Here is a 27,515-nt window from a genome sequence, read left to right as displayed (position 1 = left end):
CACAACTTGTTTTATGTATGAGAACTTTTGGACCAGAGTGCACATTACCAAATACATTGAAACACCATTTAAAAACCACTATCTCAGCATACTTAGTAAATCTTATGACTACTTTAGCAGGAAGATAAAAGAGTTAACTCAGCAAAAGGGTAGTTTTTATAAGCAGGCATCAATACCAAGAAGTGCTTTGCTGGCATCTTATAAGGTAGCTTATGAGATAGCTCTTATAAGGTAGTCAAAAAATTCAAGAAGTTCTGAACAATCACAGAACTCATTCTACTAGCTGCATAGGTATGGTGAACATAATAATCAGTGAATCTTCTAGAAAGGTAGTTTCAAAAGTGCTTTTGTCCAAAAACAACTGCGGAATACAGCTCATAGTGGAGAACCTCAATGATCAATATGAAAAATTAAAAGGGAAGGAATTTGGCTTGCAGCTGGATGAGGCCACAGATAGTAATAATGATGTTTACTTGATTTGCTATGTATGGTTTATAAATGGCAACAACATTGCAGAAGACCTTCTCTTCTGTAAAAATATCATTATTAGTTGTGTATTCAAAAAGAAAACTGCTATGCCAAGCTGAAAACCAATCATTGGAAACCACCAATAACATATCACTTTATTTTCAGAGAGATAAAATTAATAGTGACTAAGAAGTAGTGATATTTATGAGGTAAATAGGCATGTTTTTACTTTGGACAAGTCTGGATATTTATTTGAAGATGCAACTAGCTAACCTCGTCATTTCTGTCAGTTTTCTAGAAGAATATATGTTGAAATTCTCAGCCCACTATTTTATAAAAAATATTTATTTAAAATTTGCACTGCAATTATCTACTATAATTCCTTAGGTTGCTACTATGTCATCTAATTAATTATACCTTACTTAAAAATATGATTTTTCAAATCAACTAAGATTATTTACACTAATACATGGCTATTTGTAATTAATACATGGATAACTAATAGTAACTAATCACAGAATAAAAAGTAATTATACAACTAGTCAGTTATTACATAGCTCTAGATTTCTTACCTCAAATAGAATATTTAATAGTTATGATACTGAAATACACATTTAACCGCAATATATTTTATATTGCTATTCTTGCAATGTTTTTTCTCGGAACATTAAACTTACGTTTATTCAAAAGCAGTCTACAACAGATAAGAATAAACAAATTTAAACTAATATAATCTAACACAATATTAACTTAATATTAATATAAAACCATATTATATAAATTAACATTAACATAAAATCAACTTAATATTATTAATATAAAACCATATTATGTTAATTAATATTAACATAAAATCAACTTAATATTATTAATATAAGTATAAATGTTATTAAGTTCAGTTTAAATATTAAATTCAATGAATATACTTGTTAAATCTTGAGTATAATTTTCAGTATTTTGAGAATGACTAAGAAATTCACAGCTGGTTCTTATCTCATTAAGTCACCTACAACTTTCTTGCTTTTTGATCCAATATGCTTTTTAACATATGCTAATAACAAATATATTGAATATAATAAATCATACATGTATGTTCCATTTTATTGAGTTGTTAGCTTTAAATTCTTTAAATGTTGTATAAACTTTCACAGTCAATATAGGTATTGATATTGATACAATACTGGTACTGGCAACATGCGACATCTGTTATTTTCACTGGCGTAGCTTAAATAATTTTTTGGTACGTATTAATTAACTTATTTGTTAGAATGTGTTGCTGTCGATGTGTGGTTGTATTACTTAGCATGTTATAAGTAAATATCAGAATAAATTATCATAGGTTAATCTCCGACTGCAAAACTGTTTTAATTCCTGAAATTATCTCATCGAACGGGTCGCCAGTCACATCTATTGTCACTGGAACTCTGCTAACTACAGTTTCAGATGATATTTAGCTGTACTTTCTTTTTTTCTTTTCTGTGTAGCCTCTAGAACCACCGTAAGGTGTTACTTCTGAGGATGATGTGTGTGAATGTAAATGAAGTGTAAGTGCGATTTTTTATTTCGCAATCGGGCGCTCCCCAAAGTCTCTCGATTGTCTGTCCATTTTATGGATCAACGAAATCGAACGTATACTTCAATTTGAAGTATAAGTCTTAGTCTTAGTTCGTCTCGCGATAAACTCCACCAAAAATTCATTTCTGTGAGAACATGCGTCCGGCACAATTCTTCATAGACTTCCTTTATATATCCTTCACCACCAACGATAACATTTCAACTGCCTTTTAAAATTGTTGACTGTATTAAAAGCAAAACTTAAGACAAGGCATTTCCATTTGTAACAGAAATGTAACATGACCAGTAAATGTCAATAAATACTAGATTAGGTTATAAGCAGAACATAACAAATATTCTAACAAAAAACAAGAACCCTCCTCCATTAATTACTAAGTACAAATTTTTTTACACTGTTTAGTATGAAAAAAATTGGCTGCTGAATGGACCGCTGAATGTGAAAATAGGAGGAGAAAAGATTATGGAGGTAGAAGAATTTTGTTATTTGGGAAGTAGAATTACTAAAGATGGACGAAGCAGGAGCGATATAAAATGCCGAATAGCACAAGCTAAACGAGCCTTCAGTAAGAAATATAATTTGTTTACATCAAAAATTAATTTAAATGTCACGAAAAGATTTTTGAAAGTGTATGTTTGGAGTGTCGCTTTATATGGAAGTGAAACTTGAACGATCGGAGTATCTGAGAAGAAAAGATTAGAAGCTTTTGAAATGCGGTGCTATAGGAGAATGTTAAAAATCAGACGGGTGGATAAAGTGACAAATGAAGAGGTATTGCGACAAATAGATGAAGAAAGAAGCGTTTGGAAACATATAGTTAAAAGAAGAGACAGACTTATAGGCCACATACTAAGGCATCCTGGAATAGTCACTTTGATATTGGAAGGACAGGTAGAAGGGAAAAATTGTGTAGGCAGGCCATGTTTGGAATATGTAAAACAAATTGTTAGGGATATAGGATGTAGGGGGTATACTGAAATGAAACGACTAGCACTAGGTAGGGAATCTTGGAGAGCTGCATCAAACCAGTCAAATGACTGAAGACAAAAAAAAAAACAGTTATAGTGGCCAACCTAATTTTTCAAAGATTTATCGTACTAAAAACAACTATTTTTAATTTTTACAAATTCATAACAGGTTTTGTTAGGTTTTGTTTTTATTTGTAAAAGCTGATTTTTTTTTTGTTTTTCCTAGACTTTATTAATCAATTTTCTCATAATTAAATTCTCTACAAGTTTCAATAATAAAATGTACGCATTGGTGTAAATTTTGAAAACGTAAATTGTAAAAAACGGTGTACATTGACCAATAAACGGTCGTTTAACAAAGTTATTGTACTTCAAACCTAAAAAAAACTTATTTTTCGTCACAGTTTTTTTTTCTATTTTACTTTGGATATCATGAAAACTACAGCAGGGACCTTTTTTATTCGATTTTCAGGTCAAAAAAAGAAACCATCATGGTTACTCCTTATATAGTGCCTTAAAAATTTCCATATGACCAGGCAAACGTTTTTGCTAGCCGTAACAAACCATTTTCGGACATGTGTTTGTATGATATTTTTTCCTTATTTCAAGCTCTAGAATCAATTCTCATACTACTTACCTTTTCTCCTGAATCATTCTGTATTTTTTTTTTTTTTTTACATTTATTTTAAATAAGTTAAAAATAATTATTGTGTAGGTGAAGACATTGTATAAAAAAATGTTCTATAGGAATCACATTTCATATCATATGACTTGCATTACGTTAATGTACAGATAACAAATATTTTACGTTAATTTAGTGGTAGTACAGATAGAAAATATATCTGATACGGATATATAATAATCAAAAATACAGAATTTTTATGCGTTGGATTCATATGAATCCAGCTTCAGCTGTAGAAGGTTGTGGAACAAAATTTTAAGCGAGAATAAAAGATATGGATGGAACACTAAATCGTAAATATAACTTATTTGGGAGAATAAAACTTTAATTCATGCGTAACTCCAGGCTTGAATTTTGGTCATGACAATCTAGCAACGAATAAAAGCCGTTAGTTTATTATAGCGTATAAATTGTTTGACAACTTTTAATAAGTAATACACTTTTAAATGACTAGTGTTTTTTTCTAATTTATTTACTTTTTTTTTGTTAGTTTATAATATACCAAAACAGTTTTTCATCAAATTGATCAACATAATGAGGATACAATGACCACAGCATAATGGATTTACTATTTTAAGTTCAACAATCTTTTTAAAGATTTGTTATATAGTATTATAAGTGAAATAAATTTGTATTAATGTGTACTTGTCAGTCCTTAATACAGCTAATTTTAATATCTGTAAGTTATTTTTTTACTGCTATGAATTCTACTCTCTCTATTCATTGCTTTATATTGAAATCTTTTTATCTAAAATAATGGGAATTTTTACATTTAAAATATTATATCATTTCTCTATATTAATGTACTGCCTACAACACACTTAACGGTAATATTTTTTTTTCTATTGATATAACTTATTTTTTTATCTTATTTTTGTTTAAGCTGCCTTATTTTTTAAATTTTTTATCTACTCGTACATAGATGTGCGTATACATACGGGCGCACCAATCTGTGTATATTGTGGAAGAAAATTCTTTTTGCAATTTTTTTTTCTTTTTGTTAAGAAAATCCTAGACTTTGAACGAGTAAAAGATTAAATACATTTTAAACTTGCAACATTTCTTCTAAATTGCAGTCTAACATCTTTTTAATATAATTCATTCATTTTATTATTACAAATACATTATTACTAACTACTATTACAAAATACAGGATTATCATAAAAGAATGGTGCAGTTTCAGTAATTCATAGGAAGATTGTAGGGAAATTTCTAGATGTTATATTGGTATGTCTGAAAGCCTCCAACCCAAAAGTTTGTTTATCAGCAGCTTTAACCACGTCAATTTTTGTATTGTTGTTGCGGTGAGTTTAGCGAGTTACTATGTTCTCGAATAAAGACAAAGCAAAGTGTGTTTTATTGATGGCCGAATTAAAATCCGTAATTTTAGTTCAACGTGCGTTTCGACGTGAATTCGGAAGAAATCCGCCACACAAAAATAACATAACACGTTGGTTCAAACGATTCGAAGAAACTGGATCGGTTAAGAAACATAAACAACCGGCAGACCAAGTGTACCGGACGAAACGGTTGAACTAATTAGACAATCGGCAATTAGAAGTCCTGGGAAGTCCATCCCCGTCGAAGCGTCGAATTAGGTATTCCAAAATCAATAGTTCACAAAATTTTACGTAAAAAACTGAGATTACACGCTTATAAAATCCAGATACTGCAGGAATTGAAACCCTATGATGGTGTAAAACGTTACAATTTCACTGTTGAAATGTGGGACAGAATAAGTGAAAATGAATCATTTTTAGATGATATAATTTTTACAGACGAAGCTACATTCCATGTGAATGGATGCGTTAACAGGCACAATTCACGAATACGGGGCTCTGAAAACCCACACGCAATTATTGAGAAACAACGCGATTCGCCTAAAGTTAATGTTTGGGTGTGGTGCGATGAAAAATCGTGTAATAGGGCCTTTCTTCTTTGCTGAAAAAACAATTAATGGAGTTGTGTATCTTAACATGTTAACTAATTATTGCTTTCCTCAGCCGGATGAACTCGAAAACATTCATCGACTTCATTTCCAACAAGATGGTGCTCCCCCGCACTTCAATGCATCGGTCACGGACGCTTTGAACGAAAAATTTGGAGATCGATGGATAGGCCGGCAAGGACCCGTACTTTGGCCTCCAAGGAGTCCAGACCTGACACCTTGCGATTTTTTCTTGTGGGGGTACATCAAAAGCGTTGTTTATACACAAAAAATTCGCGACCTAAACCGCTTAAAAAACAGGATTAATGAAGCGATGACAGCCATTAACGAAGAAATGTTAACTAATGTTTTGAGAGAAGTTGAGTATCGTTTGGACATTTGTCGAGCGACTAAGGGCGCACATATTGAAATTTATTAATTATGTAAAAAAATGTTTGAGATGACAAATTTAAAAAATAAAAAACATAAACTGTAAGTAATTCTGTTTTAATTTAAACCATATTCAAAACAGCACCATTCTTTTATGATAACTCTGTATAATACCTAAAGTATCATAATTTGTTTTTTTTTTGTAGTCATGTCACGTAAATGGTTGGGTTTTATTTTCTATTCCTTTCTGTTCTGTGCTAATCTTTCAACTTCAACAGAATTAAATTGTACTGAATCCTCAGATACGTTCCATTAATTGTAAGTGTTTGTGTTCCTCTAAAGTGTTTACACTATACAACCCTCTGTTATCAAATTAACTAAATAAATATGACAAATTATCGTAAATATTTTTATCCACGAATAGCTCATCTCTTAATATGAGTCTGTCATTAATGACAATCCTATTTCAATTCAACGTTAACAGTGTATTTATTAGAAATTTATTTTACTTTACATACTTCAAGATTCTGAGAGAGTATGGTACTGAGCCACTAATTACAAAGTAGTTAGCAGTGTTTCCTCTTTTTACATTCGGGATTGCTGCTGGAACTCCGTTTGCCAATAGTGAAGCCTCATTAACTCTTCCTTTTCCTCCTTTCCAGTCTTGATGTGGTTTGAGAAGGTATATCTTTGCATCAAAACTGAAAAAAAAGTCATTATTTTTTATAGTGTATGGGCAACAACTTCTAAAGTAATAACCCAAGTCACACTGTTCAAAAGTAATGAAAAATTACCAATAGGATTATCAGATGAAAGGGTGTATAGACATTGATATATAAGTAAAACACCAAATTAAAACATTAAAAAATATTTAAATAAAATACATAAATTGTTGATTTATTATTATTATTATCATTATCATTATTATTATTATTTTTTTTTGTTGAGGTTTTAGGGGCATCGACTACTTTGGTCATTAGCCCCGTCCCACTTCAAAAAAAATTTGTTCACAATTTCATATTCTGCTGTAACTTCAGATCCAAAATTTACCGCCTAGGCTTTCCTTTCGGCCATCCTTTCTTGCACCGTTTTTCCATTCTTCGAACGGACTCAACTTCTGATGAGAGTATATCTGAGGCCTCGGACATGGCATCTTCTACTCTTTCTGATGCCAATGATTTTCGCCGGCTTACATCAGGTGATGAAAGCTTCATTGGTGCTGTTAGCATCGTTGCTATGGAATCTAAATTAGCAAACGATGCACTTTCGGCGGCTGATGAGCTGGATTCTATCTCTAATGGAGTGTTGGGTCCAGCTAAAATAGACGCTCTCACCGAAGCTGTTCTTTGAGCTTTTGGAGGCTTTATTGGTACAGTTTCCTTAGCCTTCTTACTCGACGACGGAGTGATCATTTTTTCTTTGCCACATAAATCAAGACTTTTTTCAATTACGTCAATTGATGGCGTTATAATCGCAGGTCTTGCCGGTTTTTTAGGCTGCGCTGGTACGGACCTTATGTCAACGACATCAGTCCGAGAATGAGCCTTCTCATCTTTACTTTGTTTTCTCTGACGAGTCGACTCAATCTTGGAATCAATGATTCTTTCTATCGCTGTCGCAAGACTTGGTGCCATCGTATTAGGCAACTGCTCCACGTTAATTTTAGATATGGGAGGAGCAGCAGCTGCTTCTGCATATGTAGTCGATGGTCTAGGTGTTCGTAAACTAACAATTTTCTTCGGTTCAGGGTAACTAACTTTTTGAAGCGTTTTAACTTCCTGAATAGCTGTTTCTAATTTGTATACTGGGCAGTTCCTAGATCGACAGTTGTGGTGCCCTTTACAATTAATGCAGACTGAAGGGTCTTTACATGGATCACCCTCGTGTATCTTCATTCCGCATATGCAAATTTCCTGCGCTTCACATCTAGCTGCAGTGTATCCGAAACGCTGATACTTATAACATCTCATCGGCTGCGGAATGAATGCCCGTACATCAAGCCGATGGATGCCAGCTCGTACCTTTTCAGGAAGATTCGGGTTATTGAATGTCAAAACATGCGAGGCCGAAGGAAGAATCTCACAATTTCTTCTCGTAGTGAGTCTGCGACAATGTGTCACTCCCTGACTAGACATTTCCTGTACTATTTCTTCTTCTGTATAGTTAAGAAGATCACGGCAAACAACAACTCCTCTGGATGTGTTAAGTGTGCTATGCGGTTGGACAGATACCGCAAATTCACCGATCTTCTTCAACGCCTGGACTTTCTGGCTTTGCATGTCGTTGATAGTTTCGACATGCAATCCATTAAACGTCGTTCGAATTTCCTTGACAGGACCACCAGCACAATTAGCAATCTCTAGCGATTAAGAATAGACTTACCTTTTGGAAGTTACCATTCTGTTTCATATTGACCAAAAATTTTGGTTTGGGAACATTATTTCCAAACAAAGCGCCCTTCATAAATCTTTACTGATTTTATCAGCATCTTTTCTTATCTTATCACTCTCCTTACTTTTTTCCTCTTCACTTGTGGCGAATCTGAGGTTTCTAAAGGAGAGTGTTTACGTGCACCCTCTGCCACGTTTGATCGTTCAAGTATGTTCATTTGTATTTATCCCTTCTGTAGCAAGGCTAACCGCCGGTGTACACCCCCACTCCAGGGCTACTAATCTTGGAGGTCGAACCGGCATATGTCCTGGCAAAGAGCGGATGCGCAATCTCTGCACTGACTCCAGGCTCCTACTCACCGAAGCTTTCAGAGCTCCCATGCACCGACATACATGGGCACCATTGCTACATGCTTGCCATCGCAGGGGGCATGTGGACAACGGAAGGGTCTCCGTTACACCTGCAATAACATTGACCCTGGCCGCCACATCACCAGCTCTAAATATGGTATGTGTCCACTTCCTAATCGATTAATTGTTCATATCCTGCAGGTGGCCGAAAAATCCAATCCGTCTTGTGACCTGAAGATGGAAGCAGGTCAAAAAAATTAATATATCCGAGGAATGCACTCGGAGCCCCGTTAGCCAGCTATAAGTATTGTACATAAGTACAGCTGTTGCGGACGTGGAACGTAGGTGTTGTGTTCCGGAAGTGGGGATTACCTACCTCAGGGCATTATTATTAGCGGATCGGCCGTCAAACATTAACACAGATCCTTATTTTTCTAAAAACTTAGTTCAAACTCATTATCAATCAGCTGCTGTGAAGGTAAGCAACCAACCATTGTCTCCTCCTTATCGTCTTTCAAATTAACACCAATATCGCTTTTTGTCATGTATTGTACACTCTTCAAATATTTTCTTAACACTGAGCGGTTTATCAGATTAACAACACATTGGTATTTCTTCTACGCGTATACATATATGAATTTGTGATTCGTATTAACAGATTCTCTCATCCATGTCAACACTTCCTTCCACGAAATAGTTTTGCATTTCCGTTTATATGAAGTAATTTTTATTTCATTTCATTTTGTATTTAATCTTCTCCTTTCTATGATCCAAATGTTTCTGTAATGTTCATTACGAGATTTTTGACATCTTCCACTCGAGTAGGGATTATATATATATATATTCTCACTATTCATTCTGTTGGTTTCGTATACGCTTTCATTTCTGAGATGTAAGCGTGTCCTAGAGTCCATATAAATACAAACCGCTATCTCGTTCGGTGTAACACACGTAGAATGATGTTTACCTCAAGATCAAACTCAACGTTTTCGTTCCAAATAGCAATTAACGTGCTTAAAGAATCATAACATATAAGCACTTTCTGTGGAGATGTTCTGTGAAGCGAAGAGCTTGCTTTATAGAAATGAGCTTTGCCGTATAAACGCTGTTCATATCAGTAATCTACAGGAATAAGCTTCACTATTAACGTACAGAAACCTTCCCAGAACTTCAGTTTTGGAACTATCAGTATACGATTAAATTGTCGTGTATCCTTTGAAGTTGCTGAGCATTGATGTTCCTGTCGAATAAACGTTGATGATTTCTGTTTTATTTTTCTATAAAAGAGATCTAACCTTGTTGGTACTTTTGGCAAAAGCCATAAGGTATTTCTTTGTTAGATATTGCTAATGTATCGGGCAAAGCAATTTCGTATTTACTTGTTAACTTGCCTTACTGTATTCCAGTTGGTCTAGAATAGGTAGCACGATGTTAATATAAAGCACTCGACGGATTACTAAAAAAATATATAATTTATACTCGTAGATTAAACCAATGTATTTGCTGTATATCTTAACAGTAGAAAATCTCTCTTCTGTAGTATAATGGCATAATGCCGGCTTTAGACATTAGACTAGTCGCCGAGCTTGTTTAAAAAACGCATTTGACATTTTTCATTCCTTATTGTGTATGACTTCTAACTATCTTAGATGCGACTTCCTAGCGGATGAAACACCCGTAATCGAGCTCCGATTGAACCAACGGTTTATGTAACCGCAGTAATGACTCTTCATCTCAGCTCCAATTGATATATGATAAACATTTAATAACATTGGGGCTTTCTTACATTCTAACATTCAAATCCTCTATGTGAAATCCCCAAGTAAAGGGTTTCTCTAATTATAGTCCTTAAAAGCCTACGTCATTTTAAGAGTACTTTTTTGTCTGGTGAAAATTTGAATTTGTTATTCTTTGTAACTTCGTTGAGGGCGTTTATCGTTCGTTGAAATTTAAACCTCGCCATCTTTGTGTTGTTACTGGCGTATACGATTTTGCCAGATCACAATCGGTTTTGCCGATTTTCCTGGAATGGCTAATATTACTTTATTAACGGCAGTCGTGAACAAGAACCATTTAACGGCAAGCCTTGTGGTATGTCATTTTCTAAGGTTTAGTCGGATGTTTACTCATTATAGTTTACTCGACCGTACGTGAATAGTACGGTCGTTCATATATGCACTTGTCAAGCAATATTGGAAAATTACCACGAGTTCATCTACTGAGTTTCTTTCAGATGAAAGAATTATATATTTTTTTAAAAATTGATTATTTGATCATTAGTTGAATGAATGGTTACTGTCTCTTTCTAACGTCCAAACGAGTCGATTAATAAAAAAGATGTTTTCTCAAAGATGTTTTCCAATAGCCCAAATCAAAAATACAGGACGGTAGGTATTAAGATCAATCAGATCTTTATCCTTTTTTAGAACTGAATCAAAATATGCTTTCTCACACTCTCACGGGTATGTTACGTCTCGCCAGATGTGATTTTAAAATTCTAATAATCTAAGTTTTGCAGCGGTGTTTAGCTGCTTGATCGTGATATAATGTATTTTGTGTGGACCGTTTGCGATATTGTCAACGCTTTCCAAGTCGAATTTATTACTATCTATCTTAAAATTTATATTGTTTGAATGATCCATTTCTGTTCTAAGTTTTAAATAATCCTCGAGTTATTTTTTCGCTTTTTGCAACAATCGTCATTATAAGCCGTTTTACTGACTCTTTAGAATTGATTGGATAATAATTCAGCAATTTTGTTTGGTGAGCCTATTGCATCATCTTCAGATTGAAGACAAGATATGGTAGTAAAGTTTTTACTCCCAGAGTTGACCTTCACTTTCTTCCAAATATCTGCTGCAGTTTTATTTCTGTTAATAGATGATACATATTGTCACCAGGATCTTTTTTTAGAGTCTACTATAAATTTTTTTCCTTACATCCTGTGTTTTTTAAAGACAATTAAATTTCTAATATCGGACTTTTTTGAAAGCATTGTATGGTTTTTCTTCTTTTTTTATCGCTTAATTAATTTTGTTATTCCACCACCAAGTGGTTTCCTTCATTTCCGGGAAGTTCTGGGAAGATATCTTGATACCAAATCAAATATGACATTAGGTATTGCACCGACATCATTTTCAATAACAACATGCTGTTTCAGAGAGTTCTGTCAGCAATGAAGTTCTTCCAATCTGCCTTATGAAACAACCATTTTTTGAGGATTGGGTATATTTGAGAATATATTTCGATATATCGAAACATATTGCAATAACTTCACATACACTATGTGGTATATCGTCATGGTGGCACCATGATACCATGGCATTACATAAGGAATCAGTCGATGATAACACGAAAGCATTTTTGTCTAAAAAAAAAAAATTTGCCCAAAAAAAGACATGCCCAGTCATAAATTAATTAACCAAGATGTACAAATCTTGGCTAATGTTGATAGTGCTGATGCTTGATTAAGAATTTTGTTGTGACAAGAATTTCCACAAAAATCTGAGTCAACTGAGAATTCCAACATTTTAGTTGTATTTTCTTGTGGCAATTACATATAGACCAATATCTAAATCATAATTGGCTGGCCAGATAGTCAATTCCAATTTCAAAATGTAAAAGACAACATTAATTTAACAATCACATTGCTATTCAACAATTGTCTGCTTCATCATTAATGCCTGGCCCATATTATACTTAATAGCTAGCAGTTTTTTCAAGAACAAAATGGCTGTATTATACAGATTTCAAGAAATGGTTGATATATATTTATTCAAAATGAATTTTCAGTGATAAAACATTCTAAAAGTGGAAAAGCACTCTTGCCAGTATAACCTTGTTTAAAGGAACAACTTTAAGGGTGATAATAGATGACATCAATTACAGTAAGTCTTTAGTTTTTTGTGATCTCAGTCTCAAATGTTTTTGGTACACCTCATACAGGATATCTCTTTGACCTAAATAACCATTTAGAATGCATTGCAGTTTAATTAATACATCTTATAATTACAACTTAACCATCATCTGTCATCTAAACACAGATGACAGCTTTTCAGTGAAGCTATAGTTCGGCATTTTAATGAAGCTAAATTTTCTCTATATAGCTCTATTATAATTTTACATAGAAGTTTTCCATTTAATGTTTTATGATAAATAATTTTATAAAAGTAATTGAAATCACTAGTTAAAGGTAATATTATTAAAGCTGTGAAAGATTTTTCTGAAGATAGTGAAATAGATAGATTTTTCTGAAGATAGTATTGTTTCTGTTATCTAGTACTAATCACAGAGTTAAAGAAACAAAATAAGAGATTTATCTGTTGTAATTTAAGAAAAGTTTAGTTAAGTATCCCAGTTTAAAAATCTTAAATAAGCTTAATTATGACAGGAGATGAATAAAAAACATTTAGATTCAACAGTAAAAATTATTTTCTAAAAAAAAATATGTAATCTGAGTAAAATAAAAATATTTTTAAAATAAAAAGCTAAAAAAAAAAAAATTATAAAAACTATTTTATATACTTACTTTGTTGTTAATACCATAAGTTTGTCTAGCATGTCTTTGAGCAAAATATCTGATTTTTCTATACAGTTGTAGAGCAGTAAGACTGGTAACCTAACAATGCAAATAAATTCAAATTTGATTCATTAATGATTTTTCAATATAAAACAAAACAGATTTTATATGCAGATATTTTTCTACACTTACATATTATTGTACAGGTTGAAGTCTGTTCAACACAAGAGTGCATCCGTTTAATAATTGGTAGGTTTAGTTTGTACACTGATACATTAAGGAGTATGTCACCACTTAATCCTTGCTTTAAAAGGCTTACATTATTAATGCATTGCAACATAATGTATGCTTGACAAATCTTTACAATAAAATTAGTCAATTACTGCTTTTTCTTTTACCAGAACCCATCTGAACTTCTCATCAGATACACAAGCAGTAGTTATAATAGCAACTGCCCAGATTTCAGTGATCGTATATTTATACTTCCAAATATTGTTTTTTACATCAAATTTTGAAGGGTGTCCTAGAATAAATACCATCACATTGTGTTTAGTGACTTTAATAACCATCACAATACTCTTGATGGTAACCATCAAGGCTCTTGATCGTGTATCAGAGTTGCATAGATGATAAAAGCCCCAGCCTGTTATTCAGGAGGTTGTAGTTTGAGGCCTGATCAAATCGTATATATTTTAACGGCTAATGGCTCTTCAACATTATCAATCTTAAAACACATTTGTGGAGAACAAATTGTACACTAACACATGGGTATCTCATTTTGTGTAGCAGAGTATTATGTCCAGCAGCTGTAGATGTAGAAAACATCTACAGCTGCTGCTACTACTGCTGTATATACTGTGCATCACTCTGATACTGACTCAAACAGTATGAACATTTAAAGAGTGTAATGGGTGATGGATGAAGGACTAATGGGGAACTGCAGTTTTTCCAATTGAGTGGTCTATACAACAAATCACAACATTTGTACTTAATTTATGCTGTCATAAACATTATCTAATAGCTATGACAAATTCAGTTTCTCACCATGTTAATTAGTTTTATGTTTTAAGCATTATTTTACATGTTTTATTTCTATATTTGTTATAAAACTCCATATATTCTCCAGGTATTGTTCTTCATTTCCTCTCTGGGCAACCACTTTATCAAATTTTTGTTATTTAGTTTATAAGTTTTAATTTATGTATTGATTTCACCTTCATTTTTGTATTTTAATGTGATTGGTACACCCTCTTCACCACTTATTCACCGAGATCTTTTCTTAGGCAGTATTAACCTTAAAGTTTTTAACCCACTCAAAAAAAACATAATAATAATTTTACTGTTTTTTGCTGAAAATATTGCCTACTGCAAAATATTTTGAATGATATCAAAATTAAATAACCAAAGAAACAGGTTACTAAGAAATTGAATTAATATTGACTTCTTTGATTAATTGGAACCAAATTGCCCTTGTAAATACTTTTTCAAATTTTTATCAGCTAACAAACAAAAGATTCAAATGAACAGGGATTAAACTGCAAAGAAAGATATGAATAATAGAATCCTTTCTTTTAAGGAATAGTAGGATCATTTAAAAGGCAGACCAAACCTGAATGTAAAATAATAAATACGAGTATAATGAGAGGGGCAGAAGTTAAAGTCACTGAACAAAGACTTTGTGAAAGAACTAATTCATCATTTAACACTTTACATTTGATAATACAGAAGTTGGTGTGGTTGGTACCTACTTATAGTAATGAAGGGTGATTTTTTAGTGGTAGGACTACTAAAAATTATTCTAAAGTAATAAGTGATCTCAGAAATACAGTTAATAAATAGATTTATAAATGGAAAAGGGGTATTTCTGTAAATAACATTAGCTGATTCTTTTATATTATCTAATCTAACTTCAAATTTGAATTTCTAAAATTGTTTTTTTAAATCTAATTTTTGCTTAGAACATGAGGTAGAAATAATTGTAAGCAAAATTTTAACCTTGAGATAATGTTAAGCTTGCTTTTAAACAGTTCTGCATTTTAAAAATCTCAGCTTTTGGAGCCCTCAGTGAAAAAACTCAGCATCCAACAAACATCGAGATCAACCTTCCATTTAGGTAAAGCACTATGCATCCCTGTACCCATTTACATTGAATACTGTGCATCTACCAAGAATAAAAAATTTGCCAATTTTAAATAAATTTATGAAAATATTTTTTAAATGATTCATTAATAGTCAAAACAAAAAAAATTATCTGACAGCCTATCTTTGTAATGACTTTAAAAAAACCCAAGACATAATTTTAATGATTTCGATTGCAGGAGTATATTAAATGTTTAATGATAACAATAGTTAATGTCTTGAAAGATAATTTGAGGAGAAAATTGTGATTTCAGATGAAATCAAATTAATCTTCCAACATAAATTAATCATTTAATTGAATAATCAATCAGATTATTTCATATTATGATAAAATCAACACTATGTGTACTACAATTACATGTTAATGTTATTCACACAATGCTTTATTTTTCTACTCGAGGAGCACGATGTAATGGTTTTATTCAAAATCAAATGTAGGTTGTTACAATCCACTAACTGAATTTAGCTACACAAAATTTTCTAATAATTAAAACATTATCTTTGGGTGCATATACAGTGGCACTACCACTGTATTACAATCATAAATGCCACACATTAGAATAAAAAGCCTGTTTTAAATATGCAACTAGCTAACATCTATATTAAATATAAGTACAAGTTCTATTGGTGATTTTGAATGACATTCAGTTATATTTTGTCTATAATCGTATTATTTTATAGACATTTTATTCATAGTGTATAAAGATAAATTCTTTTGGAATGATCAACTTGATTATGTAGAAAAAATCGAACCATAGTGTTTCATCTTAAATAAAGTTTTGTTAAATATTTAATAATAACATTTATATCTCTCTAAATTAACTAAAGATGAATTATTAACTGTTCATTATTTGTTTTTTTTTTAATTCTTATTAATTCTATTTAAAGATATGTATCAAATGAGTTACATAAAAATATTCTCTGTCTGAGAGAGACAGACTTCTATGTGCTGGACTCCACAAAGAAGTTTTTATAATAATCACAGCTAAATATTTAAATTAATGTAAGATGATGGTACCAGTAAGTTGTATTACAAATAATATAATTTTTTTTAGACAAAAAGGAAGAAAACAACTGTCACATTAGATAACATTAAATCCTCAAATAAGTTTTTTTTCCAGTTTAAGGTATTTCCACCCCTATTAAAAATAAATTAATTTCTTGTATAATCAATTACAACATTAATTTAAATTATTTTCTCTAAAAGAATAAACATAAAAATTTTGAGAAATGTTTTTGCATTTGCTTTCAAGCGCCCCAAGTTCCATTAATAAAAAGAAAACTATTACTTTTCTTCTTATGTACATATATAAGAGGAAAAATCAATTGAAAAACTAATATTTTAAAATTAAATATAAAGAAGATTTTCATATAATTTTAATGGTTTTTTTATGGAGTTTAGCTTACTGGATGTTAAAAAGCTATTTTATGTTAAAAATTATCCAGGATTGCGGAGCTGCTTCATTTAATCGGTTAGTTAGGTGTAACCCTGATTCCTGAAGTGACCTTCTACATCTTCTTATGTTACATCTTTAGGTCATGGATGTATTGTTCCTAATGAAAACCCAACCTCAAGTGTGACAGGACAAAACTAAGAAGATGTAATAGATTTTAACAAACTATATTTTTGGTTTTAATAAGCTGTATGTTTGAATCAATTTAGTGTATAAATCATTAGGGTCGGTTTATTATATCGTTCAGTGCAAACGATAGAACAGAAAAAATTGAATTCTTTTCAGTTTCCACGACACAATTAAACTGGTGGATGCATTATTGAAAATGTCAGTATATGATAATTCTTTGAATTAACTTCAATCACCTATTATCTTGCAAGAGATAAACTATAGTAGATAATATATTCAACAACCCAGCAGAATCTGCTATAGCAAAGACCTTTTTAGCATTTTTAAAAAAAGATGGATGAAAGAGACCACTAGGTGCACTTAATTGTACATAATCTTCTTTAGTACGACTGCAGATCCATTTGGCATGTGAATCTTCATCATCTTTAATCTTTACCATCAGATGTACGATTTCTTCTGTTGACCTATTTGTATTAATTCCGGGAATAGTTTCATTTAAATTTTCTTTAGGAATTTCTGGTAAAGGTACACATTTTTTCTGTCCCTTCTTCCCATCTGCAAATGAAAATAAAAATTAGATAAACTATTAACAAATAAAAATCCACCTTACCGGCAAATTAAATATGACTCGAGATCGTTTGGTTTATTTTAAAACAATCATCAGGAGTTAAAATATTATAATTAAGTTAAAAAATTAAAATAATGTCGAGGGTTAAAATACTTAAACAGTCATTAACTTTTTAACCTAATTATAATATTTTAACTCCTGATGTATATATGCCATATATACATTAATGTATATACTATATGTGTACTATACTCTATATATACTGTTGATGTATATATAATCTATATATGCCTACAAGTGTCCATGATGATGATGAGGTAGAGTGTATATACAAAGAAATTGACAAACCAATTAAAACACATAAAAGGGGATGAAAATTATAATAGTTGGAGATTGTAATGCAAGCATTGTAAAAGGTAAAGAAGGTAATATTGTGGGTGAATATGGGCTGGGCAAAAGGAATGAAAGAGGGGACAGACATATAGAGTTTTGCATGAAGTATAATTTAGTAATTGCGAACATCCAGTTTAAAAATCATAATAGAAGAATATACACATGAAAAAAGCCAGGTGATAATGCAACGTATCAGATAGATTATATCTGCGTCCGCTGTAGACTAAAAAACTACTGGACCGATTTACGAGCCAAGAAAAAGGGAGAAAAGGAAAAATCAGAAAAAGAAAAAATTGAAAAAGGTAAAAGAAAAAAAGGGAAGTAGGGGAAAATGGAAAAAAGATGAAAACAGGGAGAAAAAGGAAATGGAAAGGGGAACTGATAAAAAAGGAGGAAGAGGAATGGGGAAGGAAATGAAAAGGGTAAAGGGGAAAGAGAAAAGGAATAGGAAAATTAAAATGGGGAAAAGGAAAATAGGAAAAGGAAGAAAAGGAAAAAGGGAAGGTTATTTGTGAAGTTCCATAATGTTCATTTTGTTAATGTTTTATCAAATTTTCAATTGTGTTCATTTAATCTATATTAATGTATATATATATATATATATATATATATAGCGAAGCATTGCCGGGTCTAGTAGTACATCCTATCTTGTCTATCTTATCTTATCCCTCAGGTCAGACCATGGACGGAGCAGCGCCATGGAGAGGTGGAGTACTACATGACCCAATTTTAACAGGTCACGGGTACTTCCGCCTTTACCTCCATGTTATGGGGAAAGTGCCGTCCCCGTACTGCCTCTGTTGCCGCGGTGTACGGGACGACGCTGAGCACACCTTTTTCAAATGTGCTCGGTGGACGGCAGATCGAGGGACACTAGAGGCAGATCTTGGAGCACTGAGCCCCCACAATGTGATTGTGATGATGCTTTGTAATCTGAGCAGCTGGGAAAGTGTAGCTCAATTCGTCGGCAACATTCTCAGGACCTGGGATGGATGAGCAGGTCATGATGACAAGATATTAATGTGGTCATTCTGGATTTAACAAACATCATCCAAATCTTTTTTACAGAGATTCAAAAAGAATATTGTTTTTATCCCCTAAATTTTATTGAACTCATCAAACTTTGAAATCATATCAGCACTGTTATAACATTGATTACAGTACTTGTGCAACAATTGCTTAGGCAACAGAATATTCTCATAAGCAAACAGATTAAAACTATGACTTAGATAGCTGTGGTTTGAAAAAGTGCACTGTAGTAGAGTGGCATGAAAAAAAGAATCTAGAGAATATGTTTTCATTTTAATGTTATGCAATTTCTGCTTCATAATCTGTTAGTAATTATTTTAAAAACCTCAAGACTTATGAATAAATCAATATACCAAGACAACGGTTGCCTTGATCTGGCAGAAGATTGTCAAGGCTTGTGAAGAAAGGGATTCTGATAATTTATTTCCATCTGATAGTATATCTCACAGACTTGCCTTAAAGTACTAGGAACCCACATGCATGAGGTATAACGTTAATAGGTAATACTAAAAATGTATACTCAAGAAAATTGATACAGGCATTTATGCAGTATCACAGACCTACCTATCAGGCATTAAGTGTTGTAGAATTAGTTTAAGAATCAATGCATTATTATTTATTTTTTACATAATACCTTACTTATATTAATAGCTGTTATGATTTTGGTTGGTTTAAATTCTGTATCTTTTTTTAAGTTCCATAAAAGTTTTACTTTTATTATTGGTTTCAATTTTTTATTAACCTTTATGAAATACAAATTTCTTTTAGCAATTCTTTTTTGAATTTTTATTATTTTTTCATGAGAAAAAATAGAAAGATATCTTTTCAGTATATACATTTTCAAATGAAATTAACTGCAAAAGGAAATTTTTTAAAGATAATCTAGAACATTGATAAAATTGATTAATGTAAGATAATTTTTCTGACCAATTTTTTTGTTTTTCACATGAATGCCACGACCAACACCCCAAAAGATATATATCTTCTCATTAAATTTCAACCTCAAATCACAGATATTGGGCTTGTAAAATTCATTTGAAATAACTGTGGCATCCCAGAAATTTGATTCAGGAAATACTAAACTAAAAGTATTGACAAGAGGTATCTTCCAATTTTTATCTATCTCTTTACGTAGTTGGAGTATAACATTTCCATAATTTGTTATAGTTATATTTCCTGGCCACTTAACTGATCCTTGTAATGTATGAATATAGGTTTCACTATTTATTCTTGTTAAAACTGACTGTTCATCTTTTAATTTCACAAAAACCTGAAATATAAAGTATAAGTATGAAGACATTTCATAAAACAATGAAAAATAAATTACTTTTATAATTATACTTATCAGAATATTTTTTTGTTTAACAATTGTTTACATTAGTCAGTACTTTTTTTCTATCTATATTTAAGTTTTTTTTTTTTTATCATTGATCTGGGAAATTTGAAATGTTCACTTATAGCTCATTGGATAAGCTGGCCAGAACTGATCAACTACAAGAATTTTTTTTCTATTTTCTTCCCATAGTTACTGTACATCCTAAGTGAGCTTGTTTATACCCTGGAATATTCTTCAATAAATGTGTGAATCAATTACAATCTTTTTTTTTCACTATGCCAGCATACCATACTTTCAAGCTCAGCAGATTCTTTACTTCAGAAGTTTAAGTTGTTTTATGTATCTCCCAAATGAGGTCTGTTCACATTATATTGTTGAGAAAATGAATTTCTCCTAAACAACTTAACTTGAATCCTTTTCAAAAATATATTAAATAAGCTAAAAATTTATCAACTAAACAACATGAAATGTTACAGTTTATTTTACATTTACATTTTACTTTTCTTTCTGTTAAAATTACTTTCAATAGATTACATTTCACTTTTTTCTAATTAAATCATCTTACAAATATTTACAAGTTAAAATAAATTTCTTTCCTTAACTACTTGCACAATTCCTCACTGAAAACAAAAAAAAAACTCAAGTGTCAGATCTTTTCACAGATTCAGATGAGTCATCTGATGAAATTCCTGTCCCAGAAATGCAAGATGTCAATATCAGCTGACTGCCTAGCAAGTGGTTATGTTTTTTTTTTTTTATTATAAAACCGGAAATGAAACATATCATTTCATCGGAGAGTGACTGAAAATGAAACACCTGAAGATAAGAATAATAATGCTTTTAAGTTAAGTGTTTGATTATTAAACGTGATAGAACATTTTCTTTTTCAAATATTGAAGATAAGTCATAAGTTACCATGAAAGACATTAAACAAGTTCTGCCAGATTTTCTATTCAAGACAAAAAGCTAAGTTGTTTAATGATTAATTTTAATATTTGCTAATCATTTGTAATGCATTTGATTAAAAATAGAAGACCGACCTGTTCGGGTTTTGTTTGCATCTTTTTTTTCTTTTTTGATTTGTTTGTGTCTGACATATCATTGTTTTCATGTAAGTTTTATGGGGTAATCTAAACAACTACTGACAATTTCTATCAATTATTAAAAAAAAAATTATGATTAATATTTAACAAATAAAATATTATTTGCCAAGTGTTACAATGTTTAGTTTTGGCTATTAATTATTTGACCCTAAAAATTAATTAGTTTGTCTAAAATGATGCTTCTTTAGTGTATCCGAATTTACATATATAAAAATTATATCATATACTGACCAGCGACTCCATCCCACAACTGGCTAACACTCCGGTGGATACCACCGGCAACTCCATTCCACCAATTAACTTCTTGAAAAACACATTAAATACAAGGCCAACAAAACCTTAGATTGCCAATTGACAAACATTTTTATTGGTAATTACTATTTGTTTAGTATCATATTATGATTCTAAAAATTATAATTTTTTTTAAGAATTGGATAAAAAACATTTTTCAAAATTTAAAGTGAATACTGTGCCACATAATATACGATTTTTTTTAGGATTAGTGTTTCAAAGCAATTTCAATTCAAAACCTTGACAAACAAAGAATGTCTACTTTGGGATCTATCATGCTAAGCATATAAATAATAAATTACAAATGTCAAGTACTATCAATTTATTAGTTCTTACTATAAATTTAACCAAATATCTTAATTTAAAATATCCAAAATAAAATAATTGTTTGTTGTCTGTTTGTCATCAAATCAGTTATATTTTTTGATAAAATTAAATTTATTTTTACTTAGATTACTAACATTTTCATTAATTCTACATTTTAAAAGTCCAATTGGCCGTTCCTAAATAATATTTTTAACAACATGTAGAACGTTGTCTAGACACCCCTTTTTACTGTTTTATATCAAAATGTTTATTATTTTTATTATCATTATTTCACTCTTATTAAATTATTTGAGCAATTATTAAGTTTTTTTTTTTATATTTCCTTCAATGCAGTTATAATGTCTATTACCAAATTCAATCTTACAGTACATAACTTTATTAGATTGTAAGTTTTTACTAAATATGCCATCAGGTTTCCTTTACTATATTTAGCCCATTCATAAAATTGTTATAACGCTAAAATGTTTGTTCTAAATCACAGCCATTTTTCTGCTAGAAGAAATTTGAATTTGAGTTTGCCTGGTCGAGAGGCTACCAGCTAATTAGATAGAATTTAAAAATATATTGGTCTTAAGCTTAATCCAGTAGTTAATCGATTCCATTAATTTTATAAAATCTTAGTAAATTAACATCTTTATAAGTAAGTTTATAACACAATCATAGATATCTGTAAATTATTTAACTTTTAATGTAGTAAGCACTACAAGAATAGTTGTTGTGCAAGAGTAGTGATTTTTAACTAATGCAGCAGATAGTTACTTCAAATGGATAGCAGTGTAAGTACTTCACTCAAATGATAAACTGATACCAGACAAAACTCTCCAATCAGTTCAGTAAAGGAGATAAATTTGTAGATTATTAAGATATCAATTATATTTAACAGTCATTTTGCTGGTATTAAAGATGAAGATTTAGGATTAGAAAAAACTCCTTAAGATTTTATAAAATAACCATTACTTCACCTATTAAATATCAGGAAGTATGTTTTCAGAAACTCTCTTCATGACTATAAATCAAGCTTTCCATCAGTTATAATAGTTCCAGTTAATATTATAATATAGCTGTGCCTTTAAAATAAAATTTAAAAAATCTTAAGTATAACAACATGGTTAAAAAGATAATTACTGAAATGATAGAGACATCTTCAACATAATCACAGAAAATTAATCTACTTTCAAAAACAGATTCTTCCATACTTGAAATAATTTAATAACTCACTAAAAAAAACTTCACAATGACAGACACTGTTCCAAAATAATTTCTTGATATAGATGAAAGAATATGAGTACTCCTCTGTGATGGAAATGCCAGATAATGTAGACAAGTTGTTATGAAGATAAATAACAGTCATAAAATTAACCTTCTACATGTGAACTCTAATAAACTAACCAAAAAATTTGATTTATCAGGGATTAGTAACCTTAACCAATTTAACTATAATAAGTTCTACTTAGGACAAACATTGATTTTATTTTTGCAATGTTATATACAAGTTCTTCACTCCAGCACTGAAATTCATTATACAAATGTTCAGGTTGAAAGAAGCACCACATTGCACAAGCATCACAATAATAGCATGAAAACTTTATACGCTGAACAATAAGGATACATACTAAATATATGAACAACTCAAAATATAGAAACACATAAAAGCACTATTCAAAATTAATAAACATAATTTAAATCATACACATGATGCAAGGACTCTTAAATAGTAAAAACCTTTAAAAACTATTTCAAATACCACCACTATATTCAATAGAAATACAACAGTAAACTTCTGATGTCAACATCAGAAGTTTTAATTTAGAACAGAAGGAAACAAGCAAGTTGTTTTTTAATTTCACCTTAAAATAACATATATGGTAATCAGTTACATTATTCAGTTTATATACTACATACAGTCTTGATTTGTATCACTCACTAAAAAAGTAGAGTTTTTGCCTTTATGTTAAATTTTAAGATTACTTATAATTTAATTGTTTACCTGAGGAAATATAGTGTCAGTTGTGATATTTAATATTATATGTGTTAAAGTTTGGATGGCTTCCATTTTATTTTAAATATGTTTAGTCCTAAAAATAACATAGAGTTATTAGAATATTTTAATATTAGAAAATTTTAATGATGTTTTAAGTATAGTATTTAGTATAGTATATAGTATAGTATTTAGTACTTCTAGCAGTTTTTAACAATATTAGATGATTCTCTCAATTCCAATGATTCAGTGTTTATTTTTTTTTTTGTTTTTTTAATATAGTAATAATAATTAAATATTGTACAAATTGGTATAACAATGGCTGATTTTTATAAAATAAAAAAAATTGGTTTAATTGAGAAGAGAAGGCAATGAACAAGGAAGACTGAATCCTTGTGAAGATGTTAAAAAGATAATGAAGGTTCTTCATTTCACCCAAAATAACAGGCTGCTGCTTAAGTTCCATAATTAAGAAAATTTAATTGCATATAATATCACTTCAACTAATTACATGCAAGTAAAAAATTTTGTTTTATTCAGGATAAATATAGTTAAATTCCAAAAAAATGGATAAGCCAGATATTATGCAGTTTACCTGAAATCCTATCGGCTCCTTCATTATTTATTTAAGACCTTCACAATAATTCATTCTTCCTGGTTCATTGCCTTCTCTTCTCAATTAAACCAATTTTTTTTATGAAAATCTGCTATTTTTAGACCAACAAATTGGTGGAATATGTAATTATCATTATTAAAAAAAAAACCTTACTCATTGAAATTGAGAGAATCATCTAATATTCAAAAATAAATAAAAATTAAAAACTGTTTTCTAATGTTTACTTTGTCCTAATTTTAATATTTCAATACCATTTTCTCTACATTTAAAGTTCAGGGATTAAATAACCATCACTTCTCTAGGGCTTTAAATCCTGCACAGGAACAAATTTTTGGGAAGTATGACATAATTTATACCCATATCTTCTCCAGTAACTTAACATCAGAGTATATGAGTACACTCTGCGTTCTCAGTTTCAAATTACATTTTCAAGTATGATGATGTAACAGTAGTACTCTAATTTTGTTAAATTCGCTGATATAGCGATAGCAACTAGCTTCTAATCAACCGATCTCGGGTTAAATTCCTGCAGGAGTCCAGCATTATTTCACTTAGATTTTATTCATCTTACTATCCTCAGTGAATATGTTCAAAAGTATATCTTATTTCATATTAATAAAATATAAAAATAAGAATTATAAACAATATAACAATATGAATAAAATGAATGTATTTATTAATATTAAATGAATATATTTATTAATGAAACAATATAGATTGTATTTATAGATTTAAACAATATAGATTTAATAAAATCCCCAAAATATCCTAAGCAATGGCTCATAAGCAATATTCAGAATGATAGTAGGAAGTGGCCATAACTGATCATAAATCATTTATAATCCTGAGGTGGTATCAGGTAATATGATTTGTGAATTTAATCTATCAGTAGTTATAAAATAGCACTTACATCATCTTGTTTTCCATTAAATCACTTACACATAAATTGGCAAAATTGACCACTTTAAATACTATTACATTTAATTATGTCAAAATATACTGAGAATAATGAAACCTGGTTCATTTTAACTGGTGTAACAACATTCCAGTTTAATCTGCTAGAGTATCGTTACAAAAACTTTAAATTTCAAATTAATTGATAATAAATTTGATCAGTTATTATAAAACATGTAACAGAGAAAAAGAAAACTATAATAATTTCTTTTTAACAAAAATAATAATATAATCATACCAATCTGTCATAACCTCTGATAGATGTTATCTACTGATTATGTAAAAGGTAAAAGATCCTTGCTTGCTAGAGAAGGTTTACAATGTATAAAAGGTTTATTGTGTATAATACCAGCAGTTACTGAATGAAGTATTGAATAAAGTCATAATGTATTAACAAAATTAAGGACTATTCAACAACTGTCTGTTAATCAACAATTATTTCAAACTATCACTTTAAAGAATGACGCAAACTTCAAAATTTCAACTAAAGATAAGATAGTTTGGTTATCTTTCCTTACATTTGGTAAAATATTAAATCACAATCTAAAATATTACTTACAATTGTAGCAAAAAGTTGATAAAAATACAAACCCTGTAAGATAATTACAGTTCATTTCACATTACATATTACTAGAATGATATCTAATATTTTAACTTTTATTACTAAAATAATCCTTACAGATCACTTTAGAAAATTATAATGATCAACTTATAACGATGTTATTATCTAAAATATTTATTTATTTACTTTTTGATAATTTTCACAGCCTAATCATTAAAAAGTTACACATTCATCTCTGATCACATTTATAGTTTAAAAATTTATATTAAACTATAAACAGCTATTCCTTTTCTTTTATGATTTACTTTTTTTTTTACAAATAATTAATTATTGATTGCATAAATAAATTTAGAATAAAATTAATTAATTATACATACATAATTAACAAAAATGCAGACATAAGTAATTGTGTAAACACTTATGAATATTACTTTACTTTAATTTTTACTTTCACAAAAACAAATCATAAAAGTAAATGTGTATTAAATATGATGTTATAACATATAATACAGTTATCTACAATGTAAATAATAATATACTTATTTATGTATATTCTATATATGAAATTATCTATTATCTATATATGAAATCATGTCATTGGTTATTAAAGAAATTAATGAGACTGAATACAACCTTTAATTTTTCATAACAAAGTTTCAGTGGTCAATTTGAATGCAACTATATTATCTCAAGATCTTCCTATTTTCTTGTAGCTGCTTTTATTGTCTTTATCTTGTCATAACAAGAAAGTTGTAGTTTGGGTTAGATTTGTATCTTTTTCCTAACTATTTGTGGATAGCTTCACAGTTTCATGTTCAGATGAATCCCTTTTTCTTTTTCTGTTTATCCTTTGGAACCACCATAATGCATTACTTCAGAGGATGATAATTATGGATGCAAATGAAGTGTACAGTCTCAGTTCGACCATTCAAAGCAAATTTAACTTAGGCAATCTTAAAATAAATTTTAATCTTAAAATATGTTTTGTGTTAGAAGCTCACTCTATCACTGATGAATAAAACATTCAGCTGGATTGGGGAAATGGACTTAGCACATTGTTTCCTTATAATTTATATATAGGTACATTTTATCCTTGCATGCCAAAAATAGAAATCATCTTCCTCGGACCTGAGCCGACGCTGCCGGGTAAAACCAAGAAATCAATGAGGTAGTCCAGGTCGCTCTGAACTGCCTTGGCCAGCAGGGCAGAACTGCCAGGTCTGTCTATCTCTTTCTTAAATGTCTCTACTGCATGTCTCTTACTTGTCGCCACCCCACTCCATCCGTTCCGAGTCCTGAGGGGCTTTACCGGAGGTCGTCTTTAGACCCTTTAACTGATTACATCTCACAGTCATCAGCCAGGCTTCG

General features: G+C 30.5%; 1 protein-coding gene across 2 annotated transcripts; it reads right to left on the bottom strand.

Annotated features, from left to right (window-relative positions):
• Positions 1–1,046: 1,046 nt before the first annotated feature.
• Positions 1,047–26,264, bottom strand: LOC142318079 (uncharacterized). Of its 2 annotated transcripts, none has more exons than XM_075354605.1 (7): positions 26,145–26,264; positions 24,025–24,112; positions 19,908–20,250; positions 17,227–17,545; positions 13,278–13,367; positions 6,527–6,709; positions 1,047–1,162 (listed from the first exon to the last, which is right to left on the bottom strand). In XM_075354605.1, exons 2-7 carry the CDS (start codon positions 24,088–24,090, stop codon positions 1,099–1,101), a joined length of 1,065 nt encoding a protein of 354 aa, XP_075210720.1. In that variant the 5' UTR covers positions 24,091–24,112; positions 26,145–26,264; the 3' UTR covers positions 1,047–1,098. The 2 variants fall into 2 exon arrangements, with proteins under 2 accessions (XP_075210720.1, XP_075210721.1); XM_075354606.1 differs by having other exon boundaries at positions 26,177–26,229.
• Positions 26,265–27,515: the final 1,251 nt, after the last annotated feature.

The sequence above is a fragment of the Lycorma delicatula genome, chromosome 1 (genome assembly GCF_047948215.1).
Source record: "Lycorma delicatula isolate Av1 chromosome 1, ASM4794821v1, whole genome shotgun sequence".
Taxonomy (NCBI): Eukaryota; Metazoa; Arthropoda; class Insecta; order Hemiptera; family Fulgoridae; genus Lycorma; species Lycorma delicatula.
Note: the sequence above shows the minus strand (reverse complement) of the source record. Positions and strands in the feature narration are given on the sequence as shown.

Bases quoted from the DNA above. Each gene is read 5' to 3' on its own strand.
- LOC142318079 (XM_075354605.1), bottom strand. From the start codon at position 24,090: ATGGAAGCCATCCAAACTTTAACACATATAATATTAAATATCACAACT. The intron at 20,251-24,024 runs GTAAACAATTAA...TTTATATTTCAG, and splicing joins CTGACACTATATTTCCTCAG to GTTTTTGTGAAATTAAAAGA. The intron at 6,710-13,277 runs GTAAGTATATAA...CTTTTTTTTCAG, and splicing joins CTTATGGTATTAACAACAAA to TTTTGATGCAAAGATATACC.